The 10,570-nt window shown below is 46.5% G+C and overlaps 1 protein-coding gene across 2 annotated transcripts; it reads left to right on the forward strand.

Moving 5' to 3' along the window:
• The first annotated feature begins 3,548 nt into the window (after positions 1-3,548).
• On the forward strand, positions 3,549-10,421 carry SERPINF1 (serpin family F member 1). Of its 2 annotated transcripts, XM_063402595.1 has the most exons (9): positions 3,619-3,685; positions 5,576-5,649; positions 6,077-6,162; positions 6,497-6,695; positions 6,773-6,928; positions 7,742-7,945; positions 8,707-8,849; positions 9,459-9,669; positions 10,018-10,421. In XM_063402595.1, the coding sequence occupies exons 3-9, from the start codon at positions 6,085-6,087 to the stop codon at positions 10,275-10,277; spliced, it is 1,251 nt and encodes a 416-aa protein (XP_063258665.1). In that variant the 5' UTR covers positions 3,619-3,685; positions 5,576-5,649; positions 6,077-6,084; the 3' UTR covers positions 10,278-10,421. The 2 variants fall into 2 exon arrangements, with proteins under 2 accessions (XP_063258666.1, XP_063258665.1); XM_063402596.1 differs by lacking the exon at positions 5,576-5,649 and having other exon boundaries at positions 3,549-3,685.
• The last annotated feature ends 149 nt before the right edge of the window (positions 10,422-10,570 follow it).

The raw sequence follows: 10,570 nt of genomic DNA on the forward strand, positions 1-10,570 counted from the left end.
TGCAAAGGTTGGGAGGAAAAAAGACTGGGCATGACAGAAGAAAAGAGAGGAGGGGCTCTGGCGAAAGATCTTTTTGCTGCCCCTTGTCACAGGGAACAACAGGGGCTGTGAGGTGAAATGGCAAATCTGGAAAGAGTCTCCAAGGACTGAGTCCAACAGGTTTTGGGCATCTCCCCTGCCAAGTGTGCAGGGGATGGATGTCTCTGGGTCAGAGCTGGCTTTGTGAGATGGCAGAATTCCCTGAATGAGGGCATGAGCTCAGTGGCACAGGGTCAGGAGGGTGTTTGGCCTGTAAGCAGCAATGCAGGGATAAGCAAGGATAGAACAGCTCTTACCCTTTCTCTTGTGTAAAACCTGACAAATGCTGGGATCTGCTCAGAGGGTCAAAGGTGCTGATCTGGCATCTGTTATCTGTGACTTCTTCACTGGGATACTCCTGGCCTCACAGTCTCCATGCTGTGGATGGCTGGGACAGCTTCCAGGGAAAGGAGGAAAGATTCTGACACCTGTAGCTGAATGTCAGTGCTTTTGTTTTGGCTAAAGGCAATGTCCTGTTATAGCTTCCCCTTGGTCTGAGATGGGCAGAGCAGAGATGAGTCTTTGTCCCAATGCAGCAGTGCCCTAAAAGCCCATGAGGCCCTGGCACAGGTTGCCCAGAGGAGCTGTGGCTGCCCCATCCCTGGAAGTGTCCAAGGACAAGGCTTGAAGCAATCTGGGATAGATAGAAGGGGGTTGGCACAAGATGATCTTTAAGTTCCTCCCAAACCAAACCATTTTATGATTCTATCAAGGAATTTTTGGGTCCCTCCACCCAACCAAGCCATCCTACCACCTAAAAATATGGGCCTAACTCATGAGTTGTACAAAACAACTCCTGTCCATAGTAATTTCTGCTTCCAAACCCCCTTAGCTGCTGGCTAGAAAGGATAGTGCTCTGTTCTTGCAGAGCAGCAGTTAGAGAGCCCAAGGGCCATCCTTCTGGCAGTGTTTTCCTCTCTTGGGAATGCTGCCTTCCCTCAAAGGAAGGAGCAGAATGCTTCTGGGAGCCTCCGTCCCTGAATAGTCTGCACCATCTGCTGGCATAAGAGCAGGACTGACTCACTAACCATGAATTTCGGGGATGCAGGCAACTTTGGGGAATAAAAAGTCCTGGCTCCAACCTCCAATTATGCATTTCTTCCAGTCTAAAAGGGGAAGAATGGCCGAAGATAATGCCTACCCCTCTAACCAGTGTAATGACACAAACCCTTCAGAAAGAGGCTGTAATTACAGGGCCCAGCAATTTTAACAAGTAAACCCGCAAGAATTCAGCCTTTCTTACTAGAGGGCAAAGCTCTAGCCCACAGGGAACATTTTAGCTTATTTATTTATACAGATTCATTCCTAGCATTCAGAAATACCATTCCATGCCTTAGGTAAGTCTTCTTTGCCTGCTGTAACCTCCCTGAATGCCACCCTGTTGCACTGCAACCACTGCAAAATCTGAAGCTCAAGTTTTCCTTTTCACGCCTCTACCCTCCAGCTCCCACTTTTATAAAGTTTTTTCCCTTGTTCTCAGTTTCCTGAACAGCTTGGTTCTTATTTCCTATTTTCTGTCTTGCTGCCATCACTCCTCCTCCAAGCTATTCTTGTCAAACTATTAATTTCATCTTATTTGACAGTACAGCAGCCCTCCATGACTGTGCTTCGCTCAACAAATTATCAGTTACACCAGCCATAAGACTCTTTTTCACTCCACTGACTTTCCAGAAGAGGCAGTTTGTAAAATGCAAAGTAATATTAATGTTTCTGCTCAGGAGTTTCCACTTTGCATTGCTAAAGCTTTCATTTTGACGGAGCTGTATTCTGAAAAGACATGACTAGCACAGGGTGTCTGCTCTATCCATCTGCACCACTGGCTCAGAATATCAAATAAGTCCCAGTTTCTTTAATATTAGATGTACTTTTTTCCTTACCTAAAGCAAATTCATATCCACTGCTTCCACAGCAGAAGTGAACCCTGTCAGAGAGCATACTGAAACCAAACCAGAACAACAGGAAAATGTTTGTATTGATTTAACAAAACTGATTTTGTTAGATGAGTTCAATGCACCATTTCAGGGATATCCTTCACCTACAGGAATAAACCTGGCTTTGGACTGTAATAACATTCCATGAAACTACCACTCTGATTTAAGTGGTTTTAAAGCCAAACCTGTATTTAAACAGATGGATTTTCATTTGAAGATAGAGACAAGACATAAAAACTTCTCTAGCAGTCCTTGCATAAAGGGCGTTTTAACACCACAAACAAGGTATCACAAAGAGATGAAAACCACCAGAAAACATCTCCACAGCCAACACCCCCATTCCTGGGCTGAGAGTGGAAGAATAACAAGCAGAATTTTTTCTCTGCAGATGATTTTGCACACAGCAAGCTGAGAAGCAGCTGAAAGCAGGGCTGCCACCCCTCTTGTTAGGAGGGGTGGCCTTTGAAGCACAGCCTAATCACAGGGCACATCTGATCTGCTTTCCGGGCTTGCAAAACCAGCAGCTAATGCATCTCTGAGCCCATTCTTTCCCCTTTGCTGAGGGACTGGATGAGCTCAGTGCTCACAGGAGAGGAGCTCCTCGTTACCTGCTGGCAGAGAGCCCAAAGACATGTCCCAGACTGGGGGCCCTGACATCACAGCCTCTCCAGCATTTCCAAAGGAAAAAACAGCTGGATCTGGTTAGCTACGTGTCCAGTTAGCCCAGTATCCATGGTCCTTCCAGTAACCATGGCTGAGGAAAAAAAAAGAATGACAAGGGACAAGGAAATCCCACTGTTCTCTGGCTGTATTGCCCAGCTGGCTGTTGGTAGCCTTCAGGGGACTTTTCTTCCATTAATTTGATTTGGGTTTTTTACTCTCAAATCTATTTATCTTTCATCTTCTGTAATATCTAGTTATAATGAGTTTTACAATTTAATACTTGTTTAAAAATACACTCTCTTGATTTAAATGTGCACGGGTGGGTGCTCCCCTTGAGCCTTCTGTGGAAAGTAATAATGGAACTCCTCTGTCCTTTTCCTTTCTCCATATCATTTATCATTCTGAAAGCTTCTACAAGATTCTCTTAATTCATCTTCTTTTTTAACAAGTCCTTGGCTTTCTAGCCTCTTCTTTTTCAGCCAAAAACTTTGAGCCAGTTAATGATTTCTTGTTAACTATCACTGGATACAAGCAGTTCCCAGCATCTCAACTGCCTCAAACAACAGAATCCTGTTTCCACAGTCTCTCCATTAAATCTTGGACATAAATCTATAAATCCATTAAACACTACTGCATTAACCATACCTCTGAGACAGAAGGAATTCCCTGATGTGACCTATGGCAGAACTGCTGGGGTAAAAGTCTTGCTCAAACAGGGCAGGGAGTGTTTGCCTTTCCTACCTGTGCTTTACCCACTAGGCTGCCTTTAGCACAGGGATTTGTTTTGGGGGGAGAAAAGGGTTGAAAAATCAGTGCAATTCAGGGCGAGGGTGGCAGGGGCAGAAAATGGGAGCAGAGCACTTTAAGAGAGCCCTGGGAAGCTGTAACCTGAAGCCTGCCGAAGGCTGGGCCGGGGGAAGCAGCAAAAAGCAGATGTGGCTGCACCAAAGCCGCACTGTCCTCGACTCGCACCCGCTGGGAGCCCTGACAGCAGCGGCCGAGAGGAGCCCCAGGTAAGGGACAGCTCAGGGACAGCTCAGGGACAGCTCAGCTGTGCCACTGCCAGTGGCCAGGGGAGCACAGGGCAGGGGCTGAGGCTGGGCAGCTCTCAGAGGACCTGGGAAATGGGAAGAATGGTTCTTCTGCAGGTGGGATTCCCACCGAGACACCTCACCAGGGATCGGGAGCCACCAGCAGCAGCTTTGCCCCCGGGGCTGAGCTGTGCTCGGGAACTGGGGTGGGTTTTCTGCCTTTCAACATCTGCCTTACAGCTGGGAACATGTTTTTTTTTGTCTGTGATGGTGTGACAGTCAAATCCTCTGGAGCCGGTGGTTGCAGGATGCTCCTGGAGCTGGTGCTGTGGAACAAGCAGAGCGAGCAGTCTGAACCCATGGGTCTTGTTTCACAGCACCTCTAAAGTCAGAAGTGTTTATAAATGATGTGAGACTTGTACCACTGTAGGTGGAAAGTAAAATGTTTCCTTTGCACCTGCAGGCCTTCACAAATCGACAAGTCCCAGACACAACGTTCCTTCTCAGCTCATTTCTCAAGGTTTCCTTCCTATTAACTTTTGACTGTAACATCACTCGCTCTTGCTCCTTCTCCTCTCCTTCAAGGCAGCCACAGATTTTAATATCATGCCTGAAACCATCCCACCTCCGATCCAACCAAATTCTTTTCTCTGCATTTCTGGCTGTGTGCTAAGAGAAATACAAATAGAATCCAGATGTTCAGGCCAATTCAAACGCAAAAGGCTTTGTCTTTTTAAAATGGAAATTGCTTTTTGGCGAAGTCTGAGAAATATGAAGCTGGTGACAGTACTGGCAAAAACAATACAATCTGCAAAACCAATCTCTGCTCCCATGCTCCCAGGAGCTCAGCGTAGCTGGAAGCAGAGGTTGTGTTGAGATTATTTTCTTTTTCTTCAGAGAAAAGGTTATGCTCCATGGAAAAGCCTCATCTCTAAGCTAAACTGGGCCAAACCTCTTCCTCTCAGCATGCAGGAGTGCAGCTTGGTACAGGCCTCCTCACAGAGCCCTCCCTAAGGTCTGTTTGTCTTGGACTCATGCAGGACTTCTGGTATCTCTCTTCCAGTGTGGTGCCTGCTCATTGTAAATCTCTGGAATGATAGCGGCAATCCCATCATCATATCCACTATCCCACCACCAGATACACCAGATAGTAAATCCTCTTGATCCACATCTTCTGCACCAGAAACCTCACCTGTTCTGCACCTGGGATGGCAGCAGGTTGCAGGATGCAAGTGCACAGGGGAACGAGGGTACCACTTCTGTGTTACACTGGCTGAACACAGCTGAAAGCTTAAAACCTCCCCTGGGATGTTTTTTTCTCCAAGGGAGAGCTGCCTCCAGAAGAAAAGGCAGGGAAGGGAAACAGCAAACTGCCTGTCACTCTGCCTGAACAGGGTCTCGAGCTGGGGCTGTTGTCGCCACGTGTATTTCTAGCAGCAGGCGTGTTTTCTTTGTAGCTGAAGTTAATCTGAAACACATGTTCTTCCTCTGATTTCTCTAGTTGCCTGGATGACAGGGGTTAGTTAAATACAACCCTCTTCCTTTAATTTCTGGGAATCCATCTAAACATTGCTTCAGAGCAGCCTCAGTGGCGTCTGTTCTTAGGGGCAGGACGCTTCAGTAGCTCTGGTTTGCCCACAGCCAAGCCCTGGGTTCCTCAGTGCCCTCAGGACCAGACAGATCTGCCTGCAAGGGCCACTCATCCCAGTACTGGAGTGATGAAAAGTGGATTCCACAGAAAGAACAGCTTTGGGGAGTTTGGTGTTTTTCTCCCATCTCCATTAAAAGTGTTGGATAAGCCAAGCTCTGCCTTTCACTTCTCTAGGTCTCCTTATTGTCTTTTAAAAAAGCTCTTCTATTTTACTTCATCAGATTGCAAATAAGAAGCAAAGGATGGACGCAGGTACATGTAGACACAAGAAACAGCAAACTACTGCCTGAGGCAGGTAATTTGTATATCAAAGCAGTCACCAGCCAGTGTTGCCTTCTGCCCCATTCAACAACATGGATTTGGTACCTTTTATAAATAAAGTCTTGAACTTTTTTGAAGTCTAAGACTCCAAAGTAATGATTTGGTGCTTTTCTGGACCTTGACACTCAGTAACTGCCAGCACCAGTGTGGTTTGGGCCACACACATCTGCTTTTGTGCTCAGGCACACCCACACCATGTGCTTGCCCAGTTTTAAAGCCACTGGGGCCAGTCTGGCTGAATACTTCCAGCTAGAGAAGGAAACCTGGCTCAGATCAGGTGTGTGTTTCACAACTGAAAGGACAAGCAGCAGCATCTGTCACTGCAGGTACAGTGAATGGTTGTGGTGGAGATGTATTTACCTGATCATTCACACTCTCTCTGTCATATTCTCACTCTATAGGTCCAAACATGCAGATTCCAGTGGTTCTTCTTTTCCTGGGTCTCTTAACTGTCCCAAGCAGAACCCAGAACTCAGCTACTGAGCAGGTGAGTGAGAGGTGTGGAGCAGGTAATTTAATTTTAGAGATTCTTACCGAAGGATTAAGCACTACCCTCCTAAATTACTGGGATTTTATTTAGCAACATAATGAGACTAACTCCTGCTTTACCTGGATAAAACCACAGTAGTTACATCAGGGGATGACCAGGAGGCAGAATTTCAAACTCAATGCTGCCTTTGGCATTTAAGTAACTGTTCCTACACTCTCTGTAAGACTAAGTGAATATTTCTGTAGGTCATAGAAGAATATCTGTAGTTGTTTGCCTGTGAAGTATTTACCACATCTGCAAGTCTAACCAAAGCACTCCCTGGACCTGCCAGAACTCTGCCACAGCTGATGGAGCCAATGCTGGCGAGGAAGAGGAAGATCCATTCTACAAGAGCCCTGTGAACAAGCTGGCAGCTGCAGTCTCCAACTTTGGCTACGACCTGTACCGCCAGCAGTCCAGCCGGACAGCCACGGCCAACGTGCTGCTGTCTCCCTTCAGCCTGGCTACTGCACTTTCTGGGCTCTCACTTGGTGAGTCCTTTGCCCCATTTCCACACTCACCCTCTGGCTTGGCAGCCCTTCCCTCATGTTCTCCTGGTCGTTGGCAGGGGCTGGAGAACGAACCGAAAATGTGATTTCTCGCGCCCTCTTCTACGATCTGCTCAACAAGGCTGAGGTCCACGACACCTACAAGGACCTCCTGAGCAGTGTGACCGGCTCAGAGAAGAGCATGAAAAGTGCCTCCCGGATCATCTTGGAGAAAAGTAAAAGTCCTTCTTCCCCTCTATGAAATTCTACCTAAAAAGCTGTCAGCAGTAGTTATTTTGGTGTGTGTATATATAAAAAACACATTGAGTAACACAGAACCAACAGCTCTGGCTCTGACAGCCTGCTGAGCTAGGATGCAGACAGAGCATGGAATGCTCTTGCTGCTCCAGAAAAAGCCTGGAAAGTTTGTGTGCACTTAAATAAAAGACCAGACATGCACACAAAGACATTGGTGACAGAGCAGTTAACTCACAGAAGACCTAAAAGAAACTTGCTGATAGTTTTGCCTTCACTCCAGGCTGTCTGGCAGGTGTTGCTGGCTTCCAGGAACCACAGATCACATTTTCTGTGATAACACTCAGCCATATTCCTTTGTTTAATTCCTTGCAGAGCTATTTGAAATGTCTGCTTCTGGCATGCAATAAACATCTGCTGAGAATGCTAAGAGCTATCTTTTGGAACCTGCTGGTTCCAAGAATCCAATAGGTTGAGTAAGCTGTACTCAGAAAGCAGGCTGGGCAAAGAAGAAAGGCTGATGTAGGAATGGCTGTGTCCAAGCCTTCAGTTCTTATCTCCTTTTTTCAGTTTTCAGAAAAGAGTTATCCCATGCTCCAGCATGGGTGGCTGTAGGATTTGGATCAGTTTCCTTAATGTGCTTTCAGATATTCCTCTTCAAAGCAGGTTCCTGTAGACAAACAGGCACAGCTATTTTATGAAAGACCTGTTGCTGGGCTTTGGATTGCCACCTGCTGCCTTGAGATTGTTTGGATAAGGGAGCTAGCTGCAGTATCCATGTTTTTATTCCCCAGGACTCAGGGCAAGGCCTGGATTTCACAGCCAGCTCGAGAAGTCCTACAAGATGCGACTGAGGGCGCTGAGTGGCAACACCCAGCTGGACCTCCAAGAAATCAACAACTGGGTCCGACAGCAGACAAAGGGAAGGATCATGAGGTTCATGAAGGACATGCCCACAGATGTCAGCATTCTCCTTGCTGGGGCTGCTTTCTTCAAGGGTAAGGATGTCGTGTGAAAAAGTCCATTAGGGATGTGTTAGAGGAGATGTGAAGGAATGCTCTCACTTCCAATAAAGCAAACAGGCTGTCAGAGAGAGAGTGTGAGAAGAAAGTGTTTGAGAATGTTTAGTAAAGAAGGAAAAAAAAAAAGGCACACTACCTGAACAAAAATAGTCCAGAGGGAGGAATTATTACTCTTGGGAAGCTGAATCTTGACCTGTTAGCAGTAAGAATCAGAGAAGAAAGTTTAAGCTAACAAAACTCCATTCATAGACGGGATATTACCGTTTAGGGAAGGAACAGTTTAGACTGTTCTGAGCCTTCTTACCATTGTAGAAGGAAGTTTGATACTAAAGAGCTGTTCTTAAACATGCTGTAAGCCACTGTCCTGGAGAATTATTGCTTAGAGACAAGGAGCAAAATAAAGGGTGGGGAGAGAAGCACTTTATATCCATTGACACAACTGTTACCCTTTAAAATAGTTTTGTAATTACATAAGTAGACATCAACTTCCCAATGGTTACTCCACCCATACACTGGCTTGATTATTTATTTGCCATTTAGCCAATTCTCAGATGAAAAGGAGGAGCCAAGGATGGCAGTAAATCAGTAGCTCCAATCAGTCTATTTCTATCCCTGTTATGCCTCAACTCCTTCATGCACAAATACTTAAAGCACAAGATTATTCAGCCACAGGCATAAGCCTGGTTTCATATGCCATTATTCCAGAAAATCCTGCCATTTTGTCTCCTACAAAATAGGGACTTGGAAAACCAAGTTTGACACCAAGAAGACTGCCCTGAAGGACTTCTACCTAGACGAGGACAGAACTGTGAAGGTGTCCATGATGTCAGACCCCAAAGCCATCCTGAGATATGGTTTTGACTCGGAACTCAACTGCAAGGTCAGACAGCAAATATTGCCAAAGATCTCCTAAACCTACTGAGGAGCAGGTTCAGCTACACCTACCTGTTAACCCCTTCCAGCCTTGCTCCTCCCATCAGCTACTTTTGCAATCCCTATTTTGAAAGGCAGTGTGTTGATTCTTAGGACATCCTCTTCTACCCAGGCTATGTCACAACCAATCCAAAATTTAATTTATGCCCAGGTCCTACCAGCCTGTATTGCTTGACTTAAAGTTGGGCAAGAAGGGCAGGGCACACCTCTCAAAACTTTTCCATCTCTACCTCTTTCAACCAATCTTTCCCTGGAGCATGAGCTCAAAGGTGTTCCAGTGAGAATTCCCCAAAGCAATGCTGCAGGATTCAGCAGGTGAGAGAGCACTTCCAGAGCAGGAAGAGTGCAGCAAGGATGGATGAAAGCCAGGGGAAAAAACCAGAAGTGTCAGGAAGCATCATGTCAGATAAAAGCAATCAGGGAAAAAGATCAAATATTCACTGAAAAGGTTGAGATTGCACCCTTAGAATCAGGCCTCTGCCTGGTACAGGATGGGTAAAACTGTTTATTATCGATGTGACCCTTTCTAATCTCTCTCTTATTTCTGGCCTTGCAGATTGCCCAGCTGCCCCTGACAGAAGGAATCAGTGCCATGTTCTTCCTGCCCACAAAGGTGACCCAGAACATGACTCTGATTGAGGAAAGCCTCACTTCTGAGTTTGTCCACGATGTGGACAAGGAGCTGAAGACAGTCCACGCTGTGCTAAGCCTGCCCAAACTAAAGCTGAACCACGAAGAGGCACTTGGCAGCACACTAAAGGAGACAAGTATGTGCATCACACCCCCTTTGCAGGCTGCAGGGCTCAAAGCAGTGGTCAAGTTGCTTCCTGCTCTCAGAATATGAAGCTGGGGGGCTGTTAGTGAGATTTCACCAGCAACCAAATCACCTTCATCTAGGACTTCTCAGCTTTTTATCAAATCCCTCCCCAAGCTCATAGAGTGCTGCTGAGATTTTGGGTGAAGCTCAGTGAAGCAGATGGAAGCTGCTTCTCCCTGTTCCCCCAAAAAACTCTGCCCAGGCAGCTCCCTGCCCTCGTGGATCACACGTTAGCAGGGCTGCTCCCCCTTCTGCAATCCCTGCCTTCAGCTAATGGAACTTTCTCTCTTTCCTCCAGGGCTCCAGTCACTTTTCACATCACCTGATTTCTCCAAGATTTCTGCCAAACCTCTGAGATTATCACACGTGCAACACAAGGCAATGCTGGAGCTTAGTGAGGATGGGGAAAGATCCACACCAAACCCTGAGGCCAATGCTGCTCGCCTGACCTTCCCCATAGAATACCACGTGGACAGACCTTTCCTTCTTGTACTGAGGGATGACACCACTGGAACCCTCCTCTTCATTGGCAAGATCCTGGATCCCAGGGGTGTTTAGATCCCTTCAAAATAACCTGCAATGGTAGGGCCCAAATGGAAAGGGTGATATTGGGAGGGATACTGGCTCCCTGCTCTGCTACACAAAGACACAACTTGCAAATCTTACGCCTTCATGTTGCAATAAAAGAGCTTTTGCTATTAATCTCAGCAAGCCCAAGTATTCTCCCTTGAAAGGTTGTCTGCCTACACTCCCAGTTTCCCCACAGGAGGAATGCAGTTCTGTGTCCTGAAAGCAAACATTATCTGCTGTATGCTGCACTGTTCCCCATCCTGTTTTCCAACCTGACACCA

The sequence above is a fragment of the Prinia subflava genome, chromosome 8 (genome assembly GCF_021018805.1).
Source record: "Prinia subflava isolate CZ2003 ecotype Zambia chromosome 8, Cam_Psub_1.2, whole genome shotgun sequence".
Taxonomy (NCBI): domain Eukaryota; kingdom Metazoa; phylum Chordata; class Aves; order Passeriformes; family Cisticolidae; genus Prinia; species Prinia subflava.